At 44.7% G+C, this 17,116-nt stretch overlaps 1 protein-coding gene across 2 annotated transcripts; it reads right to left on the bottom strand.

The window, feature by feature from the left end:
- Window positions 1-89: 89 nt before the first annotated feature.
- Window positions 90-17,024, bottom strand: LOC306776894 (regulator of nonsense transcripts 1). 2 transcript variants are annotated; one of them, XM_079267783.1, is made up of 24 exons: window positions 16,677-17,024; window positions 16,135-16,274; window positions 13,915-14,004; window positions 13,333-13,500; window positions 12,292-12,472; window positions 11,889-12,050; window positions 11,409-11,496; window positions 11,042-11,140; window positions 10,554-10,662; window positions 10,129-10,288; window positions 9,776-9,894; window positions 9,489-9,653; window positions 8,803-8,917; window positions 8,261-8,404; window positions 7,376-7,589; window positions 7,141-7,258; window positions 6,378-6,534; window positions 6,063-6,205; window positions 5,655-5,829; window positions 5,379-5,460; window positions 5,055-5,219; window positions 3,167-3,387; window positions 2,920-3,042; window positions 90-2,622 (listed from the first exon to the last, which is right to left on the bottom strand). In XM_079267783.1, the coding sequence occupies exons 1-23, from the start codon at window positions 16,845-16,847 to the stop codon at window positions 2,923-2,925; spliced, it is 3,306 nt and encodes a 1,101-aa protein (XP_079123909.1). In that variant the 5' UTR covers window positions 16,848-17,024; the 3' UTR covers window positions 90-2,622; window positions 2,920-2,922. The 2 variants fall into 2 exon arrangements, with proteins under 2 accessions (XP_079123909.1, XP_079123910.1); XM_079267784.1 differs by having other exon boundaries at window positions 90-2,510.
- Window positions 17,025-17,116: the final 92 nt, after the last annotated feature.

Raw genomic sequence — 17,116 nt, 5'->3', positions numbered from 1 at the left:
TCCCTGCATGTTGACAGAATGAAGGGTGTGGATGCAAATGTTTAACAACCACTTTACAACTGAATCACATCTTCAATGATCACTGCAGATGTTGCATTTCATTGTGGCTCAGAAGTTGTAAAAGAAAACACCAAAGCAATAATATTACGGCAGCAGGTCCTTAAAGCTACAACATGTTAGGATTTCAGTGGAACGGGTTTATATGGGAAACTAATTCATCGCACTAAAGAGTGATTCGCACAATGTCAACAAAACCAAACTATTACCAAGTCAATTAAACATGGAAACGTCTACTTACAAATGATTGTCACATGTCTGCTGAAATGAGAAACAGTGGAGTACATTCTGTGTTCAGAAAGCGTCTTTCCTGGAAGAGTTAAAAAAACTACAATCCCTCGGAGGTCGAGGAGACGATACAAAACTCGTGAAGACAGGAAACGGCGTCCGCCTCTTTCCTGACGTCAGCAAGTTGCTACAATAACAGATTTTTTTTAGTAAAACTACACAAAATAGCTAAATAACACCGATCAGGACAAAATGTGACACAAAGCGGCGAATCCTCAGACAAAAGCAAAGTTTGGATCAAACTGAAGGTTCAGGTTCACACAGTTCTTCAGGGAAAGGGTTTAGGATCCACATAAATCTACAAGGAATAAATGCAGGCAGAACAGCTTAGCACAAATCAAAAGTCCACAGAAGGAGAAATAAATTCTACCAGCTTTCGTTTTACTCCACATCGAAGGAAGGTGGCTTTGCTGTTGTCTTTTCATCCGCCCAGCTGCAAACTCACTGACCTCATCTCTACTCGGCCCGATATTATATATAAAAAATAAAATACATCAAGTCCTTTTCTGTGGGTTTGCTTGAGCCCTCTGGTGTCTGGAAGGTGTGTTTATGCTGGTAGTTTGATTTTTAACTACATTCATGCTTGTGCTGCAGCTGTTTATCTGAAGGTGATTGGTTAGAGGCACTGATTCAGGTTTCTCATTCACTTTTCATTTATCTGCTGGCCATCATGTAATCAGTACTGATGGTATATTCACTGTGTTTAAGTGGGGTTCAGTGAAGTTTCATCCACAGGAACCAAAGATCTTTCAGATCACATTGGTCATGTTGAGATTCTATATTTTTCTCATTTGTAAAAGCCTTAATTCTTCAAAACCCTGATTGTCTCGAGAGTTGAGCGGCTGGACAACACGGCCATCAGCGTGGCTATATTGCGTGTCGTGAACATTATTCATAAAATCAAAATGCTGTGTGAAATGACACTGGGTTAACATCTAATTTGTGGCCACGTATTGGGACTTCACAGTCCTAAAGCCACATGTTTCCCTCGACATTTTCCAGACGTGGAAACTCTCCTATCCTTCTCTTCCTCAGCCACCTTCCTTTTTCTACTCCTCACCTCTGGTGGATTGATTGCCACTACCGCCTGTAAGCCTCGACCGCCATCCTCTTCTCGTTTGGTTTCTTTCACCTCGAGCAGGGAGTTGTGTGATGAGTCCACAATCCCCTGAATAATCAATCACTGCAAAGCATTCAAGCGTTTGCCAATCTAAGCGTACACAGCAGGACATCAATGACCCCTGCTTCCAAAAGATTAAAATAAAGATAAGCCTCCGCTGAAACATCAAATGACATCGAGTTGAATATTCAATGCTGGTCGTTTTTGATAGTTTCAATGACTTATTTGCAACTTTGTGCTCTGTAATAAGAAAGGTACTTCAGAGAAGAACAAACTGTCCCATGACGGTCACGATATCGGTGGGATTTGCGCGTCATGCCTCGGAAAACAGTCTGAAATCCCGGTGCCCCTCAGCCACTGACGTGTGGTCGAAACCACCCCGTTAAAGACCTCGTGAATGAGCCAGTGGTTCTCAAGGCAAATGAAAGGTTCAATTCAAGGCTCTTTAATCTCAGACTCAAGCACAGAAACCGTGTTTTTATTTCCTCTCCGAGAAGGTGTGTCGACTGCTGCTTCCTTCAGGAGGCTGCCGAGGGTTTTTTTGGGCCGCTCTCCTCCCGTGATAAACCAAATTCAAGAGATACAGGTTAAGAAACCAACCGACTTTTAGCATGAGGATTTTGTGTTTCCTGTTCGATGGCGTTCTGTCATCGTCCCCCCTGCAAGTTTTGGAGAACAAGTTCTTCAAATTCAGCTAGAAAGCTTCGACCTCCATCTGAAGATGAGATCCTTCCTTTCCTGGAGGCGGTGGGTTGAAGGGGTTGGCTGAATTATTTTGTTGGGAGTTGTTCCTCATTTGGACTCCCTCGAGAGACCGTTGAGATCTCCCCTACGTTTCCCTCAGCAGCTCGACCACACGCCGCCATCTTCTCGACTCCCTTCCTTCACTCTGCCCGGGCATCGGTCCCTGCCTCTCGCTTGTTCACTCGGCCTCTCTCGCCATCGCCATGCCCGTCTGCTCGTGCCCTCCTCGTCTCCTACCCTCTCATTTCTCTCGCTGGTCATTGGTTTGGTTTCGCTATCCCGTCGCTTTCACTCGGTGGTGCTTCGGTTGTAGCAGAGGAAAACAGGTATCCATTTTATGTTTTTATTATTTCCCAGATTAAAAAGCTGATGAACTAAGCTCAGGTCAAGCCTAGATCCCTTCTTTAAGTGACCTGCAAGACACAAACAGGTTTATAACCTTTTGTCTACAACGTGAACTTTAGATTTGGCTCAAAAGAAACGAGCAATACTGCCGTCAGCGGAGACCTGAGCTCTTCCAGTGGAAGGAAATAAGGAATTCAATGCCTTAATTCGGCAGCGTGGGAGCACTTTGGATATAGAACAATACAAGTGAGTCATGTGAACCGCTGATTAATTACAGTTTAACAGTGGAAAAAAGGTTTTACTCCCGATTGTCATTGGCCTAGATTCAGTAAAAATATGCGTCACGACACGTTTTATGTACTTACACTTTAATACTGTGACAGTCCAGTCACCCCACCATGCTGGTACGCACGTTCACCCTGGTAAGTTGAGTCCTGGGACAAAGCCACGTCGATTTGGGACTTGAACTCATCGCCCAGGTAGCTGTCCTGGAGACCAGGAGGACAGAAACATCATTGCAGACACATTTTGAAGTCAAACTTCAGAATTAATCATATGCGGCAGTCGTTGGCATTGAAAATCACACAATCATATGTGGCAGTGACGTGATACCTGGGACAGCTCCGGCTGGGAGAGGCCAGGCTGGCTCATCTGGGAGGGCTGGCTCATGGAGATGTAGCCCTGTGTCAGCGGCCCCTGGGAGAAGGGCTGGGAGGCCCCGTCCTGGCTGGCCTGGCTGTTTGGTCCGTTGCCCTGACTGGCTCCCTGGTGTGCCGATCCTCGGACCCTCTGCCGCCCGCTACGCCCAGGCTTACCCTTCATAGCTCCACGACCTCGATGGGTAAAGAAAAACAAAAAAAGATCAGCACCGGAGTAAAAAACGCAACATTGTAATAAGCTTAATTTTAAGGTCATAACATGGTATTTACACTAGATCAGGGATTCCCAAAGTGGGGTGCGCGCACCCCTGGGGGTGCGCGAGCTGCCTCTAGGGGGTGCGCGAGAGGAAAAGTGTAATGGCGGACTGATGGTGTAATAATATTAAATATTAAAAAAAAATGTAATTTTAATTTAAAAACTGTCAGGTGGGACATCTGAAGCTATCAGTCGTAAAAGAGGAGCGGGACAGAGAGAGAGAGAGAGGAATCGGAGGCGAGGGGAACGGAGAGGTGCGTTATTGGGGAGAGACCGGGAGAAGAAATCGAGCCAGAGTCAGAGGAAGATGAGACGGCGCAGACTGGGAAAAAAAGAGGAAATATGATGAAAAGTATCTGTGTCTGGGCTTCACTTAGATTGGCAACGCAGATTGCCCAAAGCCACAGTGCGTGGTGTGCAGTGAGGTTCTGGCTAACAGTCTGAAGCTCTTATTTACGTCGCCACCTGAACACCAAGCATGCCAGTGCAAGTCAAAAGCCCCTTACATATTTTAATATCGAAATTCGAGGAGTTACAAAACAGCCAAAAACAACTGGAGTCTCATTCATGTGTTGGTCTATAAATGACGCACTACGGGCTTCATATCTGGTTACAGAATAGCGAGAAAGGGGCTACCGCACACAATCGCCGAAGACGTGAGCTTGCCAGCTGCCAGAGAGATGGTGGAATGTATGATTGGGGGGAAAGAAGCAAAAAAGTTGGACATGATCCCGGTGTCCAACAACACTGTGTCGCGCCGCATCGATGCTTTGTCCGAAGACATCCTGGCTACATTAGTCGCTCATTAATTGTAAATTAAATGTGATAATCTGCCTCTGAGCCTGTGCGTGTGTGCTCGCCATCCGTATTGCTCTTTAAAAGTGACGCCTTGTGTCACTGAAAGATATTGAAACTTTGTTGCAGTGTTTCAGGGCGTTTTCACACCTTCAGTTCGTTTGCTTTGTTGCAGTTGCTCCTTTGTTCGGTTTGTGTTCACACTGCAACATTTAACAGCGGACTAAATCTTGTAAACAAATGCCACGCGCGAGCAAACTGTTCACTCATTGGTCCGATTCTTATGCGGCTATGAAGGCTTAAAAGGCTCTGTTGCTTCTTTTTTTTTTTTTTTATTAAGGGGGGGGGGGGTGCGCGAACCCGGTCGGGATGTAGAAGGGGGTGCGCGGCCTAAAAAGTTTGGGAAACGCTGCACTAGATGGAAGAGGAGGTAAAGCTTGGGATATATTGGGGATTATTGCTGGTGGACATTAAAGACAGGGAGTGAAAGTGATTTGGTCCCCGTTACTTGTGGATTGTCTACTTTTGATCAAGTTCATAGCATATAGCACCACATGAAGAAGTAACATCAGTCCACCCTGTAGTTTACCTCAGTTCATTTCATGATAATCTTATTTTCAAACATTAAAAGGTGTCCACATTTCCCTCCACAGCCTGATCAACCTTGCATAACGGGGTATTCTACTGTAGTGAGACTCGATTACTTTTTCACTCCAACGAACTGGACCAAAGTGTTCTTATTTTCACTTTATGTGACGGCTCAGTGGACCATCTCAGTGCTGTACTGTACCTGCAGCAGGGCCGTTGGTCTGACCCAGGTAGCTGGGCGGAGGCATTGGTGGCATCACCAGGTTGAAGGGAATGGGAATATTCATAGCGGCCATATGACTGGGGCCTGCCCCAATCATCCCGATCTGGTCGTGGGTTTGAAAGTACATGTTGGACGGACGTCCGGCTGAAAGAGAGCGTGCACAACAACACTCAACATCAGGTTGTTGGGTTTTTTTTAACGAAGAAAACAAGACCAGGCAGGCCTTGTTTTGCTGGACTGTAATGCAGCTTGTTATTATCTTGAGTCAAACCATAAGATACTAAATACATATTAAATGAATACCAGCATTGCTGCGGTCGTAAGCAGAGCCGGGGATGAGGGCCTCACGGGCATCGTACATCGCAGTGCTCATAAAACGTCCCCCCTGGAAAAAACAGATCACCATTTCATACAGCTGCATAATTCACAGATTTAGAGCTTCAAGGAACAATTATTTAGATTATATATGTATATTTTAAAAAGAGTCCAAGTAAATGTCTTCAAATGGACTCTTGGCTCGTGATTATGTTTGCCCCACAGCATGGTGTGGGTGCACATACAGCAGTTTGCGCCACTCACAGGGTTGATGGTGTTGACCAGTTTGCGGGGCTTGCTGAACTGCATGAGGCTCTCCCTCAGGTTGTTCAGGGGACCCTCCACGAGGACCTTCTGCTCCTTGTAGTTGTTCAGCAGGTTGTTCCACAGCGGCTGCTTGGAGAGGGCCTTGGGGTTTCCCACAATGATCACACCGTACCTTCATTCAGAGCACACACAAGACTGCTGTTCAGGGACGGGGTGGACATTTTGTATTGAACGACACTCTTTAAAGTATTCTGTTTACACACACAAGTCTAATCTAACTGTCAAGAGTATTACAGGCTGTGTACTATGTGTATTCACATCGCAACAAGTGACTATAAAATAAAATGTTTTTTTTCCCCAATATCTGATGTGCTGTGCCATAGTTATCATCAAGAAGGTTTTTACTTGGCTCTGGTCAGCGCCACGTTGAGACGACGTGGGTCATTCAGAAAGCCGATTCCCTGGTGCTCATTGGCACGAACACAAGAAAGGATGATGAAGTCCTTCTCTCTGCCCTGAAAGGCGTCCACGCTGGCAATTTCCACTTGCTACAATGGGACGGAACAAGAGCCGGATGAGGGGGAGATAGCGTCGTACGCACAGATGAACGGACGTTCTTCAACACCACAGAGAGAATTCACCAACGACAGTTAAAGTGTAGAAATGGAGTTGAATTTGACACAGCTCTAATGAGGAGCGTGTCTCAGATGCGTGTGCTACCTGATAGAGCTTGGTGTGCAGGGAGCCGCTGAACTGCATGTACTGGACCAGATAGGACCGCTGACCCTCATACGGGGTGATGATGCCGATCTGGTCGGGTTTGGCTCCAGCCTTCAGCAGCCTGGTGGTGATCTTCTCCACGTTTGCAGCCTCAGTCCTTAAAAACATCAGCATCACATAAATACGGTGCTGCTCAGTCTTCTGAAAGTTGCATCTGAAGTTAATGGGAGCAGACTAATGGTAGCTTAATCAAACATTTCTATGGTGCCTCAACTTTCACACTTATTTTACTTGCTAAAGGTTGTAAAAGATAAAATGAACATATATTTGTTTGGGTGAGTTTGATGCAACTTTCAGGCACTAATTAAATTGAATAAAATACTGAGCTAAACACATAACTGCACCAGTTTAGTCTTGCTTCCTTGGAATTCCAGCCTCCCTTCAACTAGGTTCATTTACGAATTATCGAAGATTATTTCACAAAAATTGTGATCCTGATTAAAGGAAATCTCTTGTCTGTGTTCTGTGGAGTTGAGCTCAGCGTTCCTGTTGATCGTGACTGACAAGCGGAGGGCTTTCTCCACGATTAAGTTATTGCAACTATTTAAGCCACCCTGGTTTTGATGCGACGGCTGTAGGAGAGCACCCCCCAGTGTTTGGCTTCAGATCACACTTTCCCAGCCAATGTCGTCAATGCACTTCATATATTATGAATTATTTAGAGCTTTGAGGTAAATTCGGCAAAGAAAATGTGCAACGTTACCTGTTAAGGTAGGAGGTTCCAGAGCTGGCAATCTCCTCCTGACCCTGAGTCACGTAGAAGAACATGGGCTTGTCTGGTTGCGGCCACTGGAAGTCAAAGCCTTTCTTGATGCGGTCAGCTGAGGAGAAAATGAAAATTACATTTTTTTAGCCTGCTAATGTAGCAGCCAAAGTGTAAATGTTGTTTTTTTGCTCCTCCATCAAACAACATAATGAACTGCTGAATCTTGACAAACCTGCAGTGACACCATTCTGCAGGGAGCCCTCGTAGAAGATGTTGGAGGGGAAGGCACTGAGAGCCGGGTGCATGCGGTACTGGACCTGCAGGCGGATTGGCCGGATCCCCAGAACCACCAAGCGTTCAAACAGGGACTGGGACAGACCTGCCTTGGCTGCTTTCTTACACATCACCACAGGACCCAGCTGGCAGTGATCGCCCACCAGAATGAGCTGGGAGGAGGAAGATGAGTCACACAAGTTTGACAGTTAATATAACAGCATGACGCGAGACGTTTTTGTTCCTGGATGTCCAGGGAAAATACTTTTGCTTAACCCGACAAGATTTAATTCATACTGTTAGCCATAAATTGAATTAAGTTGAGATATTGATTAAAAATGACACTAAATGCTGTTTTTATGACACTTCTCTATTTCTTACTTTTCATTATTATTCCCAACTTTATCTTTCTGCTTGAATCCCCTAATTTCAACAGAAAACCTTCAAGTTCCCAGTGCTACTCTATCAAACTGTCAGGGCTACCATGAAGCCCACATTATCACCAACTGCCCTCCTTGAAGAAATATTATCTTATTATTGGTAAAACAAAGAGTAATCTCTGAAAGAAGCAGTCAGAAGAGTCTACAATATGCATTTGAAAGATATATCCATGATGTCAAACTGAAAACAATTGCACGAGAGCCTACGGGGCAGAGGCGGATACTTTTCCTACCCTCGTCAGAGCTGGCTGAAGCTACGCTACGATTGGCCGGTCTGCATTCAAGAGGCGGGACTTAGCAAAGAGATAATTGCTGGGTCACATTAGGTTTTACGGACTTCTAGAGTTATCCTGCTGTAGTAGGTGGAGATTAGTTGGTGTTAAGCTGTGTGCATGCTGGCCTACCTGCTTGGCTCCAAGCACCACAGGCACCATACACTCCGGCTCAGTGGCCTGGGTGCTTTCATCAATCAGGATGGAGCGGAACTGCATCTTGGCCAGACGAGGATCTCCAGCCCCGACGCAGGTACAACAGATAACGTCAGCATTCTGGACAACAAAGATGACAATTTAGAACCACCAAACAGAAGAGTGAGCCAGGAGAGAGTCTTCCACTGTTGTTATGACGACAACATGTCCTTCTGTCAGATGGAATTGTTTCTATATGGAGATATAAGTGTGGAACTGTAAGTGTATTCTTATTGGACCATTTGGTGGAAAGATAAATCTACTTTTATTGTCACACATTGCACATACCACAGCATGCAGTGACATTTAGCATCTGCGACTACACAGAATATTGTAAATACAGAATAATAATCAGTTTGAAAATGCTTGGCAGAAAGTACTTGTTGCATCAGAAGTGCCTCAAAACTTGTAACGGGGCTTTTTTGTAAGCCAAGTTTCAACTTTGAGCTATTTCGGTTCAACACTTTAAAGCTGCTCACCATGAGCAGCTCCCTCTCAGCTGTGCGTTTCAGAGCCCTGTAGCGCTTCTCATCAGCAGATGACAGCTCACCGGTCTCATCCTTCAGCTGCTGTAGTTTCTGAAGCTCCGGCATACTAGGGAGACCAAGACACATCAGGATTACTACAGAAAACACACTCTAGAGTTGTACACGACTAAACTAATCTGTGAACTAGGGCACGAGTCTTAAAAGTAATTTGAGAGTTTAAATCGTGTTACTTTCATCCCGAATTACGTGTTAAACTTTCACGTATTTGTCCGATATTATAATTTTCTCGTTATTTGTAAAAATGCGCTCCTCTGCTGACAGCAGACTTGTGCATATGCTGCAAACACGACCCCTTTATGTGAACACGCTCAAAACCAGATTGAGAAACGCTTCGTGGGACCGTTCAGCGTGATCTCGGTTGTTACGGTGAGTTAAGCCAGATAACCAAAAGATAACCTGGGTATGTTGAACTCGCTTCCTGATACAGACCTCATGTGTCAATGAGACAATACACAACAAAAGTAGCAGGAATCTGGACTAGAGAGTAAGAGAACTTGGTGAAGTTTGAGGTAAACGTGACTATGGAGAGCCTCTGGTGTGACTAGTGTTTGTACAAAGCAGAATTCAAGTATCAATAACTTTTCAGTCCAGAGTCAAGTTCCCTGCGAGCCACTGACCTGTCCATGTTGCTGATCTGGTTGTGCAGAGCCAGGAAGGACACCGGTGACTCGATGGCCTCCCGACTCTTAGCACAAAGCCTGACTACCTTTAGTCCAGTCTTGTCAATCTTCTCCGTCAACTGATCCACGGCAATGTTACTGGGGGCACACACCAGAACTGGTCTGCAACCAGACACGCACAACATAGAGAGTTAAAACTATGTGAAATACAGTTGGTGGAATAACAAAAATAATAACATAACAGATTTCTGTAAGTATTTATGAAAAAAACTAAATATTTTTACCCGTTGCCTTGTCGGGACAAGTGGTAGACGATGGTGGCAGAGGTGACAGTCTTCCCGGTGCCCGGAGGTCCTTGGATCAGACTCAGAGGCCTCTGCAGCACCGTCTTCACAGCGTACACCTGAACAAGTAACAAAATAGAGGGGTTTCTTGCCCACTTGAAAGAATGCTTGTCCTACGAAGTCACATGCTTTCTTTGTTTTTCAAACCTATTAAAAATAGCTGAGATGTATTGATACACTGATGTATGTGATAAATCACAGTAAACTGGACAACTCAACTCGTTTTCCCCCGCTGTTAAATCTTGGAGAAAATAAATGACAAAATAAGAAGATGCGCCACAGTGAGGTCTGACCTGTGAGTGATTGAGGTCGGGCAGGCCCTGGGCAGTGAAGCGCTTTGGCAGCTGGCACTTAATGGTGACATCCTCTACCTCGTGGCCCAGCAGTTTGTGGTAAATATAACCAGACACGGAGGTCTCGTCCACCGCAAAAGTCTTCAGGGCGCTCTGCATCCTGCATCAATACAAATGTGAGTCATCGTCACTTCTTCATCTTTGAACCTCTGACCAAATTCACCCCCTTGGTAAGGACAGACATCTCTACTTTAGAAATGATCGACAAGGCGTATTTACACAAAAGTATCTCCTGTAAACAGTGCAAACAACTTAGTTCTGTGCACTGTTTATGGGAGGGGAAAACAACATACTATAATGTGGAGCAATACAATGAGCTGTGATGAACAACAATTAGGGATTTGTTGGTATAAATTTGGGCCTACCTGTCAAAGGACGTGGACTTCCACACAAAATCAACCTGGAAGTTGTGGGGGATTTCCACAGGTGCTCCAACACTGCTACGCAGCTCGATGGCAATTTCATCCCCATAGTCTTTAAACACAGGCTGTTAAGGAAGTAAACATTATGTTGTCTCTACCAGTCTAGTTTTATAGTTAAAACAGATTTGTGTGCGCTATAATTAGAACATTTTTCAACAGGAAACTGAAGTTTCACTGTTTCAGTAACACACCGACGATGGATAAGTATCGAACACAACCCCACTAAAAAACACCAGAACTATCCCTTTAAATCTATACATTGCCACGTGGACTCTGTGCCTGTATAATGAGCCTATCTTGGTTTTGGGTTCACACTGAATGCGGTGGAAGATGAGGAGAGACCAGTGTGTATTCTATGACTGAAGACTCTTGAAGGAGACAATATAATGACAAATGGATACATGTGCAACTGCCAACAGTGTGAAGGATACTGTCAGGGACTTTGATGACGTGACCGATGCCTTTCCACAGAGGGGCCAGGTCTCCCTTGTACCGCAAGCAGATCTCATCACCTTGCATCAGCCGCATATCTGGGATTGATACAAGGACACAAGTTAGACACACTGCTATGCTCAAAATGCCCTACGAATAAACTGTGGAGGATGGGCTATGTTCATAAACCAAATGATACAGTACCGTGCACGCACACAAAAAAAACATTGCAAAAACAAAACCAAGCACACATGCCACCAAACGATGCAAGGTTTGGGGAGACTGCGTGCAATTCTCAGGACTGATGGGGAGGGGCTCTATCTGTACCACAGAACCACTGGGAGGAAGTCAAACGCAGCAAATTACCACCTGAGTCCGTCTTGGGCAGAGTGAAATACGCAATCCGCTTTTTATTCAGCCCCAGGTCCCACCTGACTGTTATATTGTCTTGAGTCTGCAGAAGGAAAAAACAAAACATAAATATAAAATGTATTAAACAGGTTAAAAGGCATAAGGTTACATCACCCTGGCATTATTTCTGCAACACCAGAGACCACTGCTTAAAAAACAGAGCTGCAGCAAGATGCCTCATACCAAAGACTCCATGTGGTCTGAATCATAGCTGCAGAAGAGGAAAAGCATCATGATGTGCTTCATATTTAGGCGTCCAGTGCGATCGCAGAATAAGAATAAAACCCTAAAAGTATACTTGAAACTATATAATTGAAGACTGGGTTTTTTTGTCACCTGAACTGTACGACATATAAACCACCATGGACATTCAAGGAAGAAGAACACCAGTCACCGAGTTACAAAGTTTCCTTCTCAGAAGTACAGTTCGGGTACCTGGGACTCCTTAAGCTTCTTGTCGTAGTCAGCCTCCAGTTTGACCAAAGGGCCAAAGATGTTTTGGTACTGGTAGGCATCCTCATAGCGTAGCAGCACATGCTGGGGCTCCTCGTCCACTCCAGGTTTCTCCAGGTCTTCCAGGGTGGCAGTGGGGTTGTCCTGAGGGGAAGCAAAGTCAAGGCAACCGCCAATCCAAAGTACATCCAACATCCTATCACCAAGTCTTATTCCACTGTATAGTGGCAGATCCCTTTCAAAACTGCTATGCCAAAGGTGGATACCAGCCCCTGTAAGCATCTGTCACTTACAAACCTTTAGCCTGTGCTGAAGAACTTAAAGTTTACAACCATCCGGTCAGCATCGCTCTGAACAAAGCATCCCCAGCCCGTCAGCTTTATACCTTCCAGAGCTCCTCCAACTTGTTGATCTGCTGGGCGGTAATCTGACGGGCCCGAAGCTGCTCCTGCTCAGATGGGATCTTCACCAGCCAGGAGAGGAAGCAGCGGTCCTGGATCAGTGGTTGCCACTGCGAGCTATCCCAGTTGATGTCCTTCAGGCTACTCTGGCTGGCACAGGGTTGCCTGCATGGACATACAAGGTTCATACAGAGAGAAACTTAGCGTGTGTGGAATTTGACAGTAATTTAACTGTTGCAAAGGATGAAAAAAATAAGATGCTATTTGTTTTCCTGCCTTAAGTTGATTCCTCAAAGTACTTCTATCTGCATGACCACAGAGAAGGTTAAGTAGCTTCCACAGAGCAGGAGGCACTAGATGAAGGTCTATGGAGATCAGCAGGGAGTTCCCCAAACAACAGCTGCAGACTAAATAGCTGATCTCTCACTTCTGACAGTCAAGTCACATTTTGGGGGAATCTAACAGGTTGTTGAATAGTTGTGATATTATTCAGTGCAAGCAAGATGCCAAAGATATGTTTGAGGTAGAAACAGTGTCACCATTACATAGTTTGTACCGATGAAAACATAAAAGAAAAGTGTTTTTAAATTATTATTAGTTTTATCTTAATGGAGATAATTTACTCAACAGCTGTTTTGGAGCAGGGCTAGCTTTATGTCTAAATAAAAACATTTATTTAGATTATGTTCTTGACTTCATAGGCATATTTAAGTTTTTAATAGTCTATCCCTAATGATTTAGTTATTTTTATCACCTGGCTGACTATTCAGGCATTTCAGAGACTCTGCATCTGTTTCCTGGGCATCAGGATGCCTGACAACCCGATGACAACACAACAGCTGAAACCTGAACAAACTTCCAGTTTCAAAGAAAGGATTTGCATATATAGCTAGCTTGCGCTGCAGCGCAGCGTAAAATAACTGTCAATGCTTTCCTGAAGGACACTCTTGACTGGATTTGTCCAGTAGGAACACTGCTTACAAGACGGTGTGTCTGTTTAAAGCCGCCACCCAGCACGCACTTACCTGCAGAGCAGCACCACCACGGAATCGGCCTTCGCCGGGATGAAGCCCAGGAGGAAGACGTTGCGACAGCCACAGTTGTAACACTCCAGCACCGTCTCGCCCAGCGGCCCATCTTTATGCAGCGTCACTTCCTTGCATTTGGCTCTCACCAAGTGGTTCACAATGTGACTGGATTTCAGAGAGAGAGAGAGTTAAATGATCAGAAACACGTTGATCTGTGACACTTGTCCTGGTAGCATTGCTGCAGAAATATATTGATAGTTTGCATAACAACACATATTGACCCACAGCACAAAATCCGGACAGACATAATAGACTACTTCGGTTTCAACCAAACAATGTTATGCTCCTTATTGCGTTGCCTGCTTGATTAGGTCAACCGCTGACAGTCACTACATTATACAGAACTCTCTTTACACACATTCAGCATCATCTGTGTGGCAAAAGTCTAGATGATTGCAATGGTGAGAATAGTAGAATAACCCACATTTATTGCAGCGTTGTGAGTGTTTACATTTAAGTAGCTTCATGTTCTGGTGCTTATACTTGAGGTAATCAGGTGAAAATGAGGAGGATACACACCTGCCAGATGTGTTGCCACGTCCATTACAGAACCACTTCTTGCTGGTATTGCAGTACACCACACATGCTGGATCGTGAATACCGCAGTAGCTGCAAAAACAACAATGTATCAAAACCACATCTGAGTGACATCAGTGTTTAGTCAAAAAGGCACGAGTACACATCATGCCTCGCCAAAAGAAAGGCCATGCTAACTTTACAAAAGGAGGAATTATTTAAATAACAGTGTCAGAGGAGTTAGCATGTTGTATCTAACATGTAATATGAGTTTAAAAAAAATAAATATTTTTCAATAAAATGTTTAGACAGGAAATTCTCTCGACACACAGGACTCTTAAAAACAGTTAAAATGGTAATCTTGACATTTTAATTTACATTGTATACACAACAAATGGAACTAAGGACACAATTATGAAACCTCTGAACACAATTTAATATTTTTCATTCGAGTAGGAATGAAATCTTAAGGATTGCCAATTGGAATTTCTAAAAGTCAATCGTTTGTCAACAACAAATGATGTATGCGTTATCTTAAAAACATATTTGTGCCTGGAAACTCCAGCTTTCCTGAGACAAACGCTCCTAACCTAGATCTGTTCAGGAACTTCATCCGACACACACAATCAAATTATAACCACAATAATATAATTCTACCCTCCTTTTTCTTAAGATCATTTCTCAATGACATATACAGTGAAACCATTTTCCACATGCAACTGTATATTTAGTCTACTTTTTTAATGCTTACAGGAACGTAAATTATGGAAGTTGTGTATAATTGTCAGTTAAGTTAAATAGAATGGGCAGCAGCATTGTAATTATAATAACAATTAGAAAAAACGTCACTATGGAGTGGTCTCGTGTGACGTCACAGTTTAGCTGTCGGCCATGTTGGAGTACACACAAAGCCACTGGCATGCACGGCTGAGTCGCATAACCTATCGGTGGTGAACTTTTGTGCTGTCTTTGGTTGTGGCAGCAGAGCTGATAGAGACAAGAAATCATTCTTTCGTTTGCCAGCGGTCATTACACATCAAGGAAATGACACGAAGGAGCTATCCAAGCGACGTCGCGAGAAATGGCTGTCACGCATCTCTCGAGATATAAAGGAATGGAATTTGGCGTACACTAGAGTATGTGCGGATCACTTTATAAGTGGTCAGTGATTTTATTTACAAATTCGTTTGTGAACAGTATTTAATAAAGGAAATATAAATTAAACTTTTACATGAGAAGGTTACCGAAGCTTCATCGGCCCGTGACAGCAGTCGGTGCCAGAGACGTGTCGAGCGCGTACAACAGGCGAAACACAGAGATGCAGCCTCAGCATTGCTTGATATGAGTTTAACGTCGGATCATATATATATGTATGTATATATATATATATATGTGTGGGGGGGGGATGAAGTTAGGAGTTAGTTGAAAGTGAATTCCTACACACACGCACACAATGACGTGCATGTACAATGTAAACAAACACACGTGTCTGTTTGCGCTGAGTAAACATTGAATATTGCTAAATATTTGACCAGATCTGTATATATTTACCCTCCCAATGACGAGATGAGAATTCCCGACGACCGTTGCTTTGACGTCTCGGACCCATCCACTGACAAACTGATTATAAGCGTCGAGCCCTTTGTAGCACTCCAGCTCGTCTTTTGTGTATGCACTGGGGGTGTTCACGAGATACGTGTAGATGTTGGTGTAGTTTACCGATGGAAGATAAGTAGGATCGGCACTGAAACGATCTGCACTCATCGTATAGGGATCCAAGTTACCAATAACCTTCAATTTGGCCAGGTAGCGAACCTTTGATGCACTATCCAGTGATTCAAAGTATGGTATTTTCGCCGCAGTTCCTTGTTTACGCGCCGCCATGTAGGATCTGTATGTACTCCAACATGGCCGACCGACCTCGTAACTAAGGAGATCGTGACGTCGGTGAGACCACTCCATAGCTGGCTGGTGTGTTTTATTAGTGATATGTGAAAAGTCTTAAATGAGTACTGCCGGTACTCGTAAAGTTTGACAGTATACTGTGTTGTACCTGTTGGTGAGAATAATGAATGTTGGGTTCTGTATGCCCTGCATGTAGTGTGCAAGATCAGGGACTACACAATGAATACAGTACGGATCAATCAACAAGAAAACACGAATATACTATAATCATTTCCTCTGTGATCTACCGACATCAAGGCATGGTTCCTGTCTGTGTACCTGCATGCGTGCAGAGGCAGGTCTTTGGTGTAGTACGTGTCTTCTTCATCCTCCTCAAAGTTGAGCTCGGCCAACAGCTGGCTGGTTTTGGCCGAGTCCTCAACTCCCCCATTGAGAAGACCCTCATCAGGACCGTTTACCTGTAGCACAACAGAAGCGTTACCAAACAAACTGAATGCTAACGACTAGCAGCTAGCGGCTAGGAGACGCAGCGCGGAAAAAGACAGCTAACTAGTTATACGTTGACAGACTGTCAATGCTCTTAACGCTTATCTTTGGTCGTTAAAGTGACGCATGCGTGTCTGGTTTGCATCGAGCAGTAAAAAAACAAACGTGCTGCGACACCTAACATTACTTTAGGAGTTTAACAAACGGACTTGCTAGCTAGCAGCGAGTTGGCGGTTCCAGCTAGCTAACATGAAGCTGACGCTAGATCCAATAGTGACGGGCTAGCATGCAGCATGAGCTAACCTAGCTAACCGCAGCTAACGTCGGTAAACTGCGCTTTAATGTGCCTTCCTGTAAAAGTGAAAGCCTCAGACCTGGCTGTCCAGCTGGCTCTGGGTCTGGCCTTGAGTCTGCGTCTGGCTGGGAAGGGTGAAGTCGGTGAAGTCGTACTCAGAGCCCTGGGTGTCCGCTCCGAGCAACTCCGTTTCCTCGGTGTCTAGGAAGGTGAGGGTCTGGGAGCTCGGCCCGTACGCCTCCACACTCATCTCGAGGCTTTACTGAGCGGTTTCCGGTGTTCGTCTGAAGATGAACAAAATCCCCGCGGTGCTTGTTTATCGAAAACTGGTTTACAGGCTGACGCTCGGACTGTGGATTTCAACCAAAACAAAAATGGAACCGATCCGAACCTCGAAAGCTTCAGCAGGTCCAACAGCGACGGTGACGAACTTGGCTACGCCGCTCAACGTGTGACGTTCACTGTAGGCCAGGCTACCATGAGATCATCAATGGGGACAGAGCTCTCACTCCGACCTGA

Source organism: Melanostigma gelatinosum, assembly GCF_949748355.1.
Source record: "Melanostigma gelatinosum genome assembly, chromosome: 4".
Lineage (NCBI taxonomy): Eukaryota > Metazoa > Chordata > Actinopteri > Perciformes > Zoarcidae > Melanostigma > Melanostigma gelatinosum.
Note: the sequence above shows the minus strand (reverse complement) of the source record. Positions and strands in the feature narration are given on the sequence as shown.